General features: G+C 37.4%; 1 protein-coding gene across 1 annotated transcript in view; it reads right to left on the bottom strand.

Annotated features, from left to right (window-relative positions):
- MMP16 (matrix metallopeptidase 16 (membrane-inserted)) overlaps window positions 1-16,466 on the bottom strand; it is a 403,580-nt gene extending 387,114 nt beyond the window's left edge. The window contains exon 1 of the mRNA XM_006859234.1: window positions 16,061-16,466. Coding sequence (XP_006859296.1) covers window positions 16,061-16,192 — 132 coding nt within the window. The 5' untranslated portion in view covers window positions 16,193-16,466. The remainder of the gene's footprint in view (window positions 1-16,060) is intronic.
- Window positions 16,467-16,749: the final 283 nt, after the last annotated feature.

Raw genomic sequence — 16,749 nt, 5'->3', positions numbered from 1 at the left:
TTCTAAGAAGTGGCTTGTGAGGTTGAAGCACCAACCTTGCAGTTCAAACTGACTATGCAGTCCAATGCATTAACCCATAGCACCACACCAGGATTCTACCGGCAAGACAGGGAGCATCTTTTTATGATTTAATTAATGTGTAATTTGAGTTTCTGAGAAAGGGGGAGGGCAGAATCCATATTTTCCTTATTTGTTGAAAAATATATAAACTCACAGATCCAAGAAATTTAATGACTCCCCATGAAGAGAACCACATCAAGGCATAGCATAATAAAACTGCTCAAAATGAGTGATGAAGAGACACATTTTAAGAGCAGAGGAAAAAAAAGATATCTTACATATGGAGGAGCAAAGAAAGGATGACAGATTTCTTTTCAGAAATAATATAAGTGAGAAGACAGTGCAGAAACATCTTTAAAAATACTGAAAAAAAGCAAAAACTGTCAGCCTAGAAATCCATACTCAGTGGGAATATCTTTCAGAAATAAAGATGAAATAAAGAATGTTTCAGATATACAAAAGCTGAAAAGTTCTGTCATCAGCAGACAAGCAATGGACAAAATGTTAAAGGAATTCCAAAAACTGAAAAGATTTCATCTGTCCAAATTTTGATGCATTCACATAATAGAATTCTTTTGTTATTGTTAGTGTTAGGTGTCACTGAATTGGTTCTGATTCAGAGAATTAGGAAACACTGCTGGTTGTGCATCATCCTCACAATTGTTATGTTTGAACCCATTGTTGTTGCCCATCTCATTTGGGGTCTTTCTTTTTTTTAATTGGCTCTCCTCTTTACCAAGAATAATGTCCGTCTCCATCGACTGATCCCTCCTTGCAGTATGTTCAAAGTACAAGAGATGAAGTCTAGCCATCCTAGTTTCTAAGAAGAATTCTGTCTGTACTTCCAACACAGATTTGTTTGTTCTTATGACTATCTGTGGTACTTTAAGCATTCTTTGCTGACACCATGATTCAAATGCATTGATTCTTCTGTGATCTTCCTTATTCATTGTTCAACTTTCACATTCATATGAGGCAACTGAAAATATCATGGCTTGAACCAGACCGACCTTAGTCCTTAAACTGACATCTTTGCCCTTTAATACTTTAAAAAGGTCTTGCACAGAAGATTTGCCTAAAGCAGTACATCATTTGATTTCTTGACTGCTGTTTCCATGAGCATTGATTGTGTACCCAAGCAAAATGACATCTTCGACAACTTAAATCTTTTCTCCATATAATATGATGCTATTTATTGGTCCATTTGTGAGGATTTTTGTTTTCTTACCATTGAGGTCGAATCTACACTAAAGGCTGTAGTCTTTGATCCTCATCTGTCAGTATTTCAAGTTTTCTTTATTTCTAGCAAACAAGGTTGTATAATCTGCATATCTCAGATTGTTAGTGAGTTTTCCTCCAATTCTGATGCCACATTATTCATATAACTCATCTGCTCAGATTATATGCTCAGCATGCAGAGTGAATAAGTATGGTGAAAGTATACAACCCTGGTGCACACCTTTCCTGATTTTAAACTGTTCAGTATCCCCTTTTACTGTTTTGACAACTGCCTGTTGGTCTGTGGACAAATTCCTCATGAACATACATAAGTGTTCTGGGATACCCATTCTTCCCAATGTTATCCATCGTTTGTTATGATCCACACAATCAATGTCTTTGCATAATCAATAAAACACACAAGCTGCTCTGTAGGAGACAGACAAGACCTTCTGCTCCTACAAAATGGTACAGCCTTGGAAACCTTATGCAGGATTGCTAAGAGTTGGAACTGACTAGATGGCACTAAACAAGAGCAACATCTTTCTGGTATTCTCTGCTTTCAGCCAAGATATATTTGACATGAGCAATGATATCTCTTGTTCCGTGTCCTCTTCTAAATCCAGCATTTTTTCCATCACCACGACCATATTTCCCAAGTCTGGATCCTACCTCATTGTTTCCAATTTTTGCATTACTAATCATCAGTAATTAGTGATGCATGTTGATTGCATGTTTGATCAATTTCAGACTGAAGAAACTTATAGAATTCTTCAGCTTCATCACTAGCTTTTGTGGTTGGTGCACAAATGTGAATAATCATGGTATTAACTGGTGTTCCTTTTTGTTGCTAAGTGCTGTCAAGTGGATTCCTACTCAAAGAGAGTCTGTGTAGGATTTCCAAGGCTGTAAATCTTTTGTGGAAACAGAACAATTTGTTGGATTCTAGACATTTCTGTATTCTTTTAACTGTCATTGACAGCTTTGTGGAAAGCAGTTAGGTCACTTAGAAATAGTTTGCTCCTTTTAGGCCTTATTTTCAAAATTTGTGATATGGGAATACAGTAGTTTAGTCAGACGTTAATAATATCCCACTATTGAAGAAAGATCTTTCTGAAAATTCTACCCAAATTCTCATGAATTATGAGGCTTTTCCATATTGGAACAAAGTCCTAGTGTGGTGTTGTAGGATAAATACTGGATCACAAGGTCCATTTGAACCATAAGGTTGGTAGTTTAAACTCACCAACCGCTCCTTGGAAACTCACAAGCAGGGTCACTATGAGTCAGAACTGACTTGACAGCACGTAATAACAACAATATTGGAACAGGCACTATTCAAGCCTTAAGTCATTGTTGTCCTAATCCTCAGCCTTTGATTCTTTCCCCAGCCTCCAGTAATTTCTTCACATTGATGCAAAGATCAGTACTCAACTTAATCATGGGGGAAGCCTGATGCAGATCTTCAGTGTTTTCCCTCTATGTAGCACTTAACACTCCATTATTGTGACCTGACCACCTTTGTTTCACCATCCCTCTAACTCCATCCCTCTAACTCAGGGAGATTGCAGAGCTCAACCAGGTGCCCCACTCCCTGTGTTACAAACTGAAAACTGTCAAGGCAGAAATTTGGGACTTTATTTCAAGGATCCTTCTTCTTAATGCTTATTGTCCAATGGTTTGAAAATTCCTATTTTATATATTTTAGCTGTTATTTTATTGTTATTTCAGAAGGGAAGATAAACTCTACCTTGGCCTAATATACTTTGACTCTTTAATTTTACAATAAATTATGGTCTTATCATCCCTATTTTATACATGATGATGTTCAGACATACAATCATCGAGGAACCCACCAGAGTTCACAAGCTTGTGTGTGTTACATTGAAGATGTTTAAGCATGTTGCTTCCAAAGATATTGGAAAATATCCTAGACTAACATAAAAACCGTTATGATACATGAATTTTACAGGAAGTCAAAAAGTACAGGAATGAATGTTTAATATTGAGATATTTTGTGAAATCCGCTAAATTCAACTTCATATACTGATTTAGCAACAGCCCTCCTTAGAAAGGCTAATAAATTAATTTAGTGAATTCTAAAATCTACATATAGTAACAATCTTAAGGACTGAAGATCTTGTTACATCCTTGGTCAACCAACAACCTGGGATTCCAATGTCCTCCACAATCAAGCTAGCATGCCTAGTCTCAAGCACTGAGGCACGCACTCACTCACTTCTGAAGCACGTCCTTCATCTTTTGGCAGATTTATCTCTAAAGAAGGTTTTCTACTTTATAATTTAAGAAATAATAAAATAAAATTTTTTAAGTAGTAAGATAAATCTGTTTCCTTGGAACGTCTACCTAATGGACAGAAATTATAAGCATCGCAAACTCCAGCACTCATAAAAAGCAGTCACTTTTGTTGTCATTATTGGTGTTAGGTGACACGGAATCAGTTTCAACTCATAACGACCCTAAATACAACAGAACCAAACACTGCCTGACCCCGTGCCATGCTTACAATTATTCCTGCACCCATGGTTGTAGCCACTGTGTCAGTCCATCTTGTTCAGAGTCTAACTCTTTTTGCTGACCCTCCAATTTACCAAGCAGGATGTCCTGCCTTCTTCAGAACTGGTCCTTCCAGACAATGTGTCCAAAGTACATGGAATAAAGTCCCACCATCCTTGCTTTGAAGGAGCAAGGAATTACATCACAGATCTTTAAACACAGGTTTTTCATTACATTTTCTGGAATCCTGGACTATAATGAAATCTGCCTAATCATTCAAATAAAATATTTTATGATAAAATGCAGCATGATAAATAGTTGCAGACTGAGATAATACGATTTAATACTACATGCAATATAAGATTATGTGATATGTACACTATCAATTTTCTAAGGATGGAAACAACCATAAAACACTCATCAGTAAAATCATATTGAGTACCACATAATTAAACCTGAAGCAATAATAAAAATAAAATAAATAATAAAAAGAAAGCTCAACAACCAATCATTGGATTTTTATTCCTTACCTGGTGCTATGTTTACTTGTTATGTGCTCTTGAGTCAGTTCCAACACAGAGCAACCCTGTATATGGTTTCCAAAGAGCACCTGGTGACTTTGAACCACCCACTTGGCTTTTCAAACCGACTTTGCAGTCCAGCGCAAACCCACAGTGCCACAGCATTTTCGTTATACAGGTCAGTTATTTCTGCTTGATTTGGACTATAAAAAGATGTCAGTATTATATTGATGTTAAGTTCCATCAAGTCACTTCCAACTCAGCGACCCTGTATAGGTTTTCCAAGAAGCAGCTGGTGAGTTTGAACTGTACACCTTGTGGTTCAAATCAACCTTACAGTCCAGTGCTTTATACCACAGCACCACACCAGGACTCGATAGTTGGGTCGGATTGTCTGAATGAGGATCTTATAAGCTAATTCTTACCTGTGTTCATTTGGTTAGGAGAACAGACTCCCAGGCCTGCACTACTGCTCTGAGTCTGGGCTGCTGATAAACACTTCATAGCTCTGTGGCCTTAACCAAGTTAGGTACCTCTCTGAACTTCACAAACCTTATTTGCAAAGTAAAGATTATAATGCTAACTCACAAGATTATAATGAAAAGCAAATTAGTTAATATATAGATATAGATATATGAAGCACTTGGGGAGCATGATGGCTCCATATAATAAACACTGGACTACGATCCACATGGTGCATGGTTCAAGCCCACCATGCACTATGTGTTGGAACCGACTCGATAGCACTTAACAGCAAGAACAAACGAAGCACTTAAAACTTTATGGAGTACATAGCAGATGTCCAACAATTGTTAACTACTTATGTCTTTATCCTCAGTAGGAATCACAAGACAGAGACACCAACCTATTGCTACTTACATAGGAGACAGCTTGGCAATGTCAAAGTGGTATATGTATTACAAACCCAATACTATAAATGTAACTTGTCCAATTTATGTTGTTGTTGTTATTGAGTTGCCATCAAGTTGGTTCTGAATTGTAGTGACCCTGTATAGGGTTTCCAAGAAGCAGCTGGTAGGTTTGAACTTATAACTTCGCAGTTAGCAGTTTAGTACCATGACTCTATCCATTTATAAATGGTTACAATAAGGCAAGGGTTGCTGACGTAATTTTCTTGACTTATCACAAAGCACAGAATTGCCATCAATCCATAGGGAGAAACAAAACAGTAAGTTATACAAATAGAGTTACCACAATGTTAACAAACACCCAAATCTTCAAAAACATTACATTTCCTCATAAGTGTGCTCTTAATTTTAATATGTTTCCTTTCAATTTCATACAAATCTTTTCACATACACTTGTTTCTGGAAGCTATTTTAATTCTATTATTCATTTTTGATAATGAAAAGAAAGGAGGGTGATGGTTTCTCATAATATTTCTCCCAAGTTTCAAGTTGAGGATCTTGTCATATAATTAAAAGATGGGGTCATCATGAGTCAGGATTAACTCAATGGGAACTGGTTTGATTAAAAACTCCAGCTAAAAGGAACAAGTTGGATCTGGAGAAGGAGCACCCTAGCAATCATTGAAAGTGAAGAGAGAATGCACAGGTAGTAGAAACTCTATAAACAATGAGAAAGTATTACTATAGCATCTAAATTCAACTGTGGAAAAGGGGCAATGGAAAAACACCTCCTCTGACATCACTGGGGTCTGACCATAAGCCACATATGAGGCACATGCCTGCATTTCACCATTTTTGGATATGAAATGAAATTCATACAATGACTCAGCTTCCCCTTAAAACAGGCAGCTCTCCCCTCCCCCTCCCCCCATTCACCATTATCTTAAACCTTGCTAGAGCAAATACTGCAAAATTCCATTACACTGAATGATGTCAGCTAATCATCTCTTATGAGTTTATTTGGTCATTTGAATACATTATGTCTATGGACTATCTCTTCTGAGAACATCTGTTGGTGGGCCGTGACTTTTACTTCATTTATCCACACCTTATTTTTCTATCAAACAAACAAATTGACTGACTTAAAAATCTTTTTTTTTTTTTTTTTAATGTGAATGATGTTTGTGAGTGGGTCATAATATCTTAATTAAATTTTAGCATGCCTATTGCATTAGTCCTGGTGTGGCACTGTAGAATAGGTACAAGACAGCTAACCACAAGGTTGGAAATCCAAACTTACCAGTCACTCCACAGAAATCCTATGGTTATATGCCCTGGAGTCCGTTTCAACTCATAGTGACCCTATCTAGGGATTCCGAGGCTGCAAATCATTATGGGAGTGAAAGCAGAGCTGCTGGTAGATTCAAACTGCTCACCTTTTGTTAGTTGCCCAACTCATAACCCATTAGGTTACCAGGGAAAAACTACAAAGGGTTGCTATTGAATCAGAACGAATTCCATGGCACTTAGCAAAAATACATTCACGATTTTTTTTTAAATTCCCTCTGCTCAACTGAAAACATTTCTGAAGTTTCTATTTAAAAACAAAATAAAACATTAATTCACACTTTGTGGGTAATTTTTAAAATATTTTTTAAAAGCAATAGAGGTTTTGAAATATTTTCAAATCTGATTTCATTGAAAAGTACTTTTTTCCCCATAAGGTCATATGGTAAGCATTTTTTAAAAAAAAAGTCCTTTACTCTCAACTCTCACAATTTTTAAAGATACACTAATATACAGTCCTGGTGTAGCACTGTGGGTTAATGCGTCAGACTGCAAAGCCATTTGAACTGCAATGTCAGTGGTTCAAGCTTACCAGATGCTCCTCAGAAATCCAATACAGAGTTGCTATGGGTCAGAACCAACTCAACAGCACTTAACAACAACAATCTACAATCAAATTAAATTTACTCTTAAAAATTTTTCTCAATCATTTCAATTAAAACAGAAATATCAAAATGATCTACAGTCACTGCAAGGTATAATTTCTGGCCTGTTCTTAACCTAAATGCGGGAGACATAATAAGCAGTCTTACATTATAACATTCATTATTATACTGTCATTCCCAAAACTTTGTTCCCCAGAAAGTGCTATTTTCCCGAGTTCATCAAATATGTGATCACTACTGGTGTCAAGTGGCTCTCAGTAACCTCAGTTCACATATAAAATTTGAAACATGTGTTAAATGATCTCCTGAACTCTTCATGGCTGGCTATGATTCATTTTAAGACATCTGATTGCACCTAGTGTCCTTGATTTTAAACAAAGTTCTTGCAAGCCATTGGAGTCTTTAAATAGCTCAATAGCTCCCTCTAGCCTCTTCCTATATACTACAACTGGAGGTCATATTTAATCAAAGGTTAGGGGGCTATGGAAGGACTATTCAGACTTTCTTGGCTGAACTTCTGTTACTAGACTCATCAAGATAGTCCACTGATCTAAATACAAAGATGCAGAATGCCAGACAGTCATGGTAAAACACCAAGACAAAGAGTATTCATTCAGAGTGCTAAATACAGGAAACAGCAATCAAATACGATTTCATGAATACACTGAAAATCTATAAATACCTTTCCCAGAAAAAAAAAGGAATGATAAAGAAAAAACGAAAGTGATGCATATGATTTAGTATTTTACCATGTTAAAGTAAAATTAGTTTTGTTGTTCGCATAATATATACAGATATTAAAAAACAAATACAATCTGATTTTCACTTTCAAAACCAAATGCATAGTAAAGAACAAATATACCCCTCAAAGAACAGCTGACCAAAAGTACTTTCCATAATGGGCAAGTGATGCATACAGTGTAAGCACTTTCATTCCACTAAAAAAAATATGTATTAATGTATGTGTACATGCATTTTAAGATGTTTCCTAATAAAACTCAGGCGATCATATTCCAATTGGACATTTTAATGACTGAAGTAACACTTGATGAAAATATGTGCTTTTCAAAGTAACATAAAGCCTTATTTTAATAGTAAATCTTTAAAGTTTACTATTTTGGTCAAAAATTTAAAATTTAAAATTAAATATAATTTGCTGCTAATGTTTTCACTAGTCATCAGAAGGTTAGGATTATGTCCAATTGAACACTTTGTGTCAATACAGATGATAACATTTATTAAATTTAATTTGTCCATTCTGTATTTGTTCATGTCATAAATTTCAGGGGAAAAATATCTGAATTGTCTACCTTTGTGATCTACCCATTACTACTAAGTCAACTCTGTGTGTCCAAGTAGGTCTGTGCTACATGGGGTTTTTGATGGCTGAGTTTTCAGAAGTTGATGTTTCAGACTTTCCAAGATGCCTCTGTGTGGACTGGAACCCCTGACCTTTCAATTAACAGCCAAGAGATTAAGGCTAGTACCACCCAAGGGCTCTTTATGTAATCTATTACTATGTTATACTATTATGCAATATTTCTATTTCCGGAATCCTGGTAAGGTGCTGCAGGATAATGCGCTGGACCACCACAAGGTCAATTTGAGTCACAAGGTGGGTGGTTCAAACCTACCTGCAGCTCCTTGGAAACCCTATACAGGGTCACTATGAATTGGAACTGACTCATTGGTACTTAACAACAGCAATGACAACATTACTTTTCCAAAGTTTACATCCACACGTTTGTTTTCATCAATGTCTTCGTCACTGTAGAAAACACTCTAATCTCTGTTCCTGCCCAGCCTCTCCCCTCTTCTATAAATTAAAGAAGAAGAAAAAAAAAAACACTTTTATATTCTGATTTGAGACATAGTATAGAGCTTGCTTCAGTTCTATACTGAATTCTAACCCTGTTATGGAATTAAAGCATTTGGGCCTTGGGCCAATTAAAATAAACAGGCCCACTGAATCATAAAGGTCTATTTATTTTCTATGGTATTAGAAAAGATGAACAGATTTCATCAAACCCAGTCTTGTAAAAAGAAGGTGTGAGCTGAACTTGACATTCCATGATAGTAACAGATGACGAGACAAAATGTGAAAATCACATTCCTGAACTAAACTGTCTAAGAAAAACCCACGGGAAGAAAATGTACTGAAGTTAGCTTGGTTGATTTTCAATATATTACATCTTTGTAAAGTGAAAAAAAGGTATTAAAATAAAATCTTCCTAGACTAGCTGAAATGTGCTAACCTGACAGACTTTTACATAACTGAATGCATTCATAGAAATTAAGAAGCTCTGGTAGCATAGTGGGTTATGAACTGGGCTGCTAATGTCAAGGTCAGCAGTTCGAATCTACCAGTCATTCTGCAAGAGAAAGATGAGGCTTTCTGTTCCTGTAAAGGTGTGGTGCTGTGGGTTGATGCACCAGACTTCAAAGCCATTTGAACTGCAAGGTCAGTGGTTCAAGTTCACCTGCTGCTCCTCGGAAACCTTATACAGGGTCGCTAGGGGTCAGAACCGACTCGATGGCACTTCACAACAACAACAAAGATTTACAGCCTCAGAAACCCTATCTATACAGGGTCACTAATAGTTGGAACCACAGCCACCACTACCACTCTAATGACAATTGCTTTTGAATTAACATTTATTTTCTACTAATAATAGTACCTAAAAGTTATTCGTACTTAACTATGTGAAGGTATGTTTCAAAAGAGAGGCACACACATACACACACACACAGAGAATCTCTATGAACACACAGACAGATATTCATTTGATCATCAAAATAGCGCAACAAGGTAGGTGCTGTTTGTAAACCCATTTTGCACCTATGCAAACTGAGATGCACAGATATTAATTTATCCATTATTACTCAACTTATAAACCAAATGAGATGGGACTACCACCCAGGAATTCTGGCTTCAGAATGTGCTCTTAACTACTGTTAAGTGCTGTGGAGTCGGTTCCAATTCATAGTGACCCTGGATAGGACTTCCTAGGAGCAGCTGGTGAGCTTGAACCACCAATCCTGTGGTTCAAACTGACACTGTAGTCGAACACATTAACCCACTGCACCACACCAGGACAATAAAAAAACAAATAGATGGATATAATTATATTCATAGATATTTAAAAGAGTGATGGAAAGTAGCATCAAATATGACTTTCAAAGTTTGAAATAAAATTGCTAAAAGGTCAAAAAGTTTCTAAAGGAATAAAAAAGTAAGTTTTCTTTTTGATATTGAAGTTACTTAACTCACTGATTCAAATGTCTAATGACTTTTTGTTCCCAAGTAATTTCAACAGGTCATCTACCAAACAGTCTGAACAGGGATATTTAGAATGGTTGTTAAGTCAGGTATTAAAATACATTTACATATAATTAAATAACCCAACTTTAGCGAAAAGACTAACAACACTGAGCAAGTACATTAAAATTTGCTTATGTTAAAGACAATAACAACTGTTAGTGAGGATGTAGAGAAATTGGCACCCTCATACATGCCTGATGGGAATGTAAAAAATGGAAAACAGTTTCACAGCTACTCAAAAGTTAAAGGCATTCATCCTTCTTTCCCATCCCTACTGAGCTTTGTCCTTGTATGGATGCTGCCCTTTTTGATCTCCTATGGTTGATTACTCTAGGGGGTGATTGCCTAGCTGGTGGCGGTGTTCCCATTAGGAGTCTGTCTGTTGTTTGGCTGGGGAGTCACTCATGGGGGTGGGTTTGTTTCTGATCCTGGGGGTTACTAGAGGCCGTTCCACCTGTGCTCTCTGTTCAGCCGGTAAGCCTCGTTTTTGTTTTGTTTTAGTGGTTTTGACTTTTGTTCCATTCTATCCAGGAGGAGTAAAAACAGGAAACATAGGGAGGAAGTGGGATAAGTGATGTTTCATGGTGAGGATTGCAATCAATGAAATGAAACAAAATATGTATGAATTGTTGAATGGAAAACTGATCTGCTCTGTAAACCTTCACCCAATTCACAATAAAATGTGCTTGTGTTACAATGGTGGCACAATATGAAAAATATAATCAATGTCATTCAGTTGTAAGTGTGGAAGTTGTGTTGGCAGATGTTTTGGTATGAATGTTTTCACCACAATAAACTAAAATACAGAGGTTGTTAGAAGTAACAGAACAAATCCTATGAAAAAGAATTCATGAAATAATAAAGTTAAATTTCAATGTGAACATTTTTTGATGTCATAACCTTGAAAAGCTCAAATTAAAAAAATAAAAAAAAAGTTGACACTTTAGATGTCCTTTTTAACCTGACTCGAGAGCTATGAATGCCGTTATTGAATCAGACTCTATCCATACTTCATAAGGAGAAGAGAGTGAAAGATAAAACCCAAATGTTTCAAGAGTGATAGGCTTGGGTTATAGTTCTGTGTTGTTTTCTCATGGGGGTAATAAGAAATATGCTTACCTGTAAGGCTTACCCACACCAGGCAACTTTGAAGAGAGGAAAGGATAGTCCAGTCGGGGCACAGAGGCCAGCTTTCTACTCTCCTAATCATGTTTGGCCTTCTAACATTTTGAATGACCAGCATACTTGGGAAAACTTATAAAATTTAGGATTTGGGGCAAACAAAACTTATCTGATTCAGGCCTAAAACCACAGTTGTTTCCAGTATAAACTGATAAATCAGAGAATTCTGGGATGTAGTCAGATAATCTCTCACTCAAGCAGACTAATGAGATCATGGTGGCATGACTATTTCATCAACAATTAAAATAATGTAACTTGATTATTTAAGCAAGTAGAGAACAGGAGATATGAAAAAGTGTCTTCTACATCTATGGGAGTCCTGGAGTGGTCATGGGGATCAACATGCTGGACTGCAAAGTCGGTTTGACCAGCAAGGTCGGTGATTCAAGCTCAGCAGCTGCTCCTCAAAAAACCTATATAGGGTCACTATGGGTTGGAACCAACTGAAAGGCACTTAACAATAACATATATGCTTTCAAATCTGTAAATTATAACATTTTATCTCTGACATATATCATGACCAATTAGTGCCAAACTTATATGCTATACTATGCTGCCCAAAACAAATTCTGGTGTGGCGCTGTAGGATAAACACTGAACTGCTAACCTCCATGTTGGTGGCGCAAACCCACCAGACAATCCTGAGAAACTACACAGGGTCGCTGTGAGTCGGAACTGACCCAAAAGTACCAAAAACAACAGCAACAGATAATTCTGATAAAGTTGTGAAATAAGTCCTGGTAAATGGCTAGGCTCAAAATATTTCATAATATTTATCAAAGAGGTTCCTTTGAAATCCAGAATATTTTTTTTTATTTTGTAAATAAGAGTAACAGATCAATTTCTGCTGTATCAAGATTTTTTTGTCACAAAAAGCAATCAATTGCCTATGTTTTGATATGTGCATCATTCAATGTTTTAAGTGTCATGATTTCACCCTTAAATTGGCTTAAAACCATTGTTCTCACTATAAATGCACGCTATTGTTTAAAAATATTACATTCAATATTTAAAATATTTTGTATTTGACAATTTATAAGAGTTGATGATGAGAGATATTAACATCATAAACTATTCTCATCTCAAATATCATGACAAAAATGCTTGCAGTATGCACCCCCAAATAAGGAACTCCAGTGTCATGGATATTCCCACTATAACATGGTAACAATTTTAGATACAAAATGGCTTTTAAGAGTGAAGACTAAATCATAACACTTAAGTTAACAATTTGACTGCTTCTGACCAATGAACACCTCTGATTCAGACTACTGTCCAATGACAGCAGTTTATGACTTTTAGTTAATATTAGTAACATAAGTCCTTTTTATCATGTCAATTGCTACACACTGAAAGAATGCTTCCCAAAAAAGGGCTGCAATGATACAGAAAGATCTGAATGAAGGTACTCTAAAAATTTAACATCAAAGATTCTTTTCCCTGACATAATAGGAAGAATGCACTGAATTGCTTCAGTAGTACTACTTGTATGTAGTACTATGGCCCCTTCTTACCTACCAGAAATAATATTTTTTGCTTCTTAATAAAAACACAAATGCATTCTTACTCTGTAACAGGCTTTCTTAAGCATATGTTAAAATATCTCTCACTCTGGCAATGGAAAATCCCAAATGTTTACTTCCTTTAAAATTAGGCTGGAAAGACTTAACATGAACACCTTTATCCCTGCTTCTTCAGGAGTGGAAAAAAATAGGTGTTTACATTTTAAATCACAGGAATGAAACATATGGGATACCACCAATCGTTAAATTCAGTAAGGAATAAACATTGTAATCTTAGCTGTCAGCATAAAAAGCATCTCTCAGAAGCTTCATTCCAACTAGTACTCAACTTGAAAAAAAATATGATCATATGAGCTTCATACATGATTAATACCACTACTGTTTATTTTAAGATTGTCCTTGAGAATCAATAAAATAAAGCATGCCCAGAATATGTTTGCAACCAAGTATGAGAAACGCAATATAAGTGCCTCTGCTGGAAAAGTGATGGACTACTCATCCCATTAGTGTTTCCTATCCAAAAAAAAAAAAAAAAAAACTCTAATGCAAATAAATCAGGCATAAATTCATATCAGAAAACATCCCATCATCCTATGTTCTTTACAGTATTTTGATTTAGCTAGCAGCTACTACCTATGATTCAAAAACAAAAAACAGGGGATGGGGATGGTTATCATTCCACATCTAAGCAGCACATATACCTAATAAAAAAATGCTCAAGGACTTGAAAGAACAAAAACTATTTGAGGAAAGTATGAGCTATTCATCACAATCTACTCTAAAATTTTCAATTTATTAAAATATTTTTTAAGATCCTGGTGGTATATTTCTTTTATATTATATAAACTTATTATTTTATTGCTATGTATATATGGATGGGATCATTTAAATATCCTGAACATGGGAAATAACTTTTTTTTTCCCAAATGAGCCATATTTTCATATATATCTTAATAAAGACAGAGATCATGGAAATTCAAAATTAAACTAGTAGGATATTTCTAGTAAAATCATAACTCTTTTTGTCTGATACTATCTAATTGAATTGAATGATTCAACTTAATAAAGAAATGCATTCAATTTTATGTTGTAGTCTCCAACAGGAAATCTAATAATAATCAAGACACTGATGTTTATCCCAATAATTTCTGAAAGCAAATGGTAGACTTCCCAAAGGCAAGTGGTCATCAATCCCGTTAACCCTCCTTCCCACCCACTGTGAGCAAGATACAACACAACTCTTACTTTTAACCCCAGCCCCCTCTATCCCATGCCCCACCTCAGCACCACGACCACCATCAGGTAGAGATAGGCCTTTCTGTTTATAATACTATAAAGAAGTTTCCCACTCTCATTGTTTAAGACAATACATTATTCCTTCATGTGAACATCAAATTATCTCTAGATTTAAACATTAGGTTAAAAACTCTATTTGTGGCATATAGTTTCCAAAGTTCAAATTTACAGTCAAGAAAAGTTAGGACTTCCAACCCCTGTACATCTATCTTTTACATAGCAATACAAAACTTATTTTTTTCAAGGGTTAAATAGATATTGGTTTTCAAATTGGGGTTTTTGTGCACTATAGTCTCACCATAAAGTTCTTTACCTTTTTAAATAATGGTTGTTACTTCTTCAAATACTTTTTCTCTACCAAGCATCACTTAATACATGAAGTCCTAAGAACACTTTATATAAACACAGTTATAATGAGAACGTTTTACACATGGCATTTATTATGCACACTTTGTATATATATCAGTTCAATGGAGTATGTTCAAATACTGTGCAACAGGTCCTGCTATTGTGTAAACACACACTCCCAACAAAACGACAGTTGAAGCTTTATGAGATCTACAACATAAGGGAAGCAACACACAGGCATTAATCTTTGGAGGTTTAATCAAAAGTCTTTTGAGATGTTAGAAGACTTGAGAGCTAATCAAAAAGAGTACATTTTAGAAGACCCTCTTACTGTCCTTGTATTCCACCGTCTGCATGATACACTAGTGTTAAGTCCAGGTGTGCACCCGCTTCCACTGATTGACTGCACATTACTGGCCTTATTGCTGAGTTGATGACAGGAAAAGTACTTTGGCAGAGGTCTGACAAGTCCTTATCCTTAAGTTCCCTTTTGCTTTGTGCTTGCCTGTTCCTAAAGCTATCAAAGCAAAGCAAGTGACAGTTTAAAACCTCTCCGTTTGGCTACGGGGGCGTGAAATGAAATAAAAAAACACACCCCAGAACTACTACATTGAGCCACGTTTATTTCAGCTGGCGGGGGAGGGGAGGAAAGACACTTAAAAAGAGATGGATTTCATGTCCTCCGTGTCAGCCTGATCCGGTTACAATGTATGAAGTTATGTCTAAATGAGAAAAAGGCTCCGTCTAGTCAAGTGTTTTATCGCAAAGTAATGTTATTAAACATATCAAGTATTCCCACGCTCTCCTCTAGATTCTGTGATTTTTAACCTCCTTTGTTAGGCACCAAACAGAGGGAGAAAGATTTCAGGAACAATACCAAGGAAGCATATGATGGCAAGCAATGAATTCCATCTTCCCAGAGCTGTATATCCATCACAAACCCAAGCTGCCTTTAAGAAGCTACACGTTTGCTATATGTAGGACTTCTCGTCCCTGGACGGAAAGATGGATCAGCTACAATTGTGCCTTTGAGCGCGCAGCATCGTGCTTTGTGCTGCTGGGGATAACGGATTCTTGGTCTTAAGCGCATCCATCACCTAAGACCCAGGGAAACTCAGTAAGGGTCTCGGCGGCAAAAAGGGAAACAATGTGTTGAGACCCCATCTGCTTAGAGCTACAGGGCTCAGAGGAGTGAACGAAATGTTTCTGCGAGCAACCCAGGCAGGCAGGGAGAAAGCCTTCGTACTCTTACCTCCACATTGAAATACTGCTCCGTTTCGCAGACTGTAGCACATAAAATCCAAAGCAAGGTTTGCAAGAAAAACACCCCTGAATGATGCACGAAATCCAACCGTCTTCCAGTGCTGAATGTGAGTAAGATCATAGTGAACTGTGCTTCAATGGATGGACGAGCTCCCCTTCGCTTTCTCCCTCTTTCCCTCTCCCTCCCTCCCTCCTTTCAAAAAAAAGTCCTCAGGGTGGGTAAGAAGCGTGCAGGTTCACCCACTGCCGGGCAAGGGGAGGAGACAGGGGGCCCCTGTCTCGGCAGCCCCCGAGAAGCAGCGGCTGAGGCAGGGTCAGCAGCTCGCGTTCACCATCCTCGGGGGCCGGTCACCCGGAACGTGGCGCCCAAGTTCACCGTCGGTTCAGGCTCAAAGCGCCGAGTAGCAGCCGCAGCAGCAGCCGCCGCCGCCGCTGCCGCCTCCAGCCCGCGCGTCCTCCTCCTCCTCTCCCACCGCCTCCACCACCGCCGCCGCCCCCTATTTCTGCGGGAAGGGCCTCCGCCGCTCCTCGCACTCTCGCCTCTGCTTTTGCCTTCCCTCTCCTCGCTCCCCTCCAGAATGTTCATCCGTAATCTACATAACTCCTCCTTCCTAGGGTCTGCCTAGCTCCCCAGCTCAGGGTGCGCGCGCCGCGCGCGCGCGCGCAAACACACACACA

Source organism: Chrysochloris asiatica, unplaced genomic scaffold (genome assembly GCF_000296735.1).
Source record: "Chrysochloris asiatica unplaced genomic scaffold, ChrAsi1.0 scaffold00031, whole genome shotgun sequence".
Lineage (NCBI taxonomy): Eukaryota > Metazoa > Chordata > Mammalia > Afrosoricida > Chrysochloridae > Chrysochloris > Chrysochloris asiatica.
The sequence above is the reverse complement of the archived record's forward strand: the minus strand, read 5'-3'. Positions and strand labels throughout refer to the sequence as shown.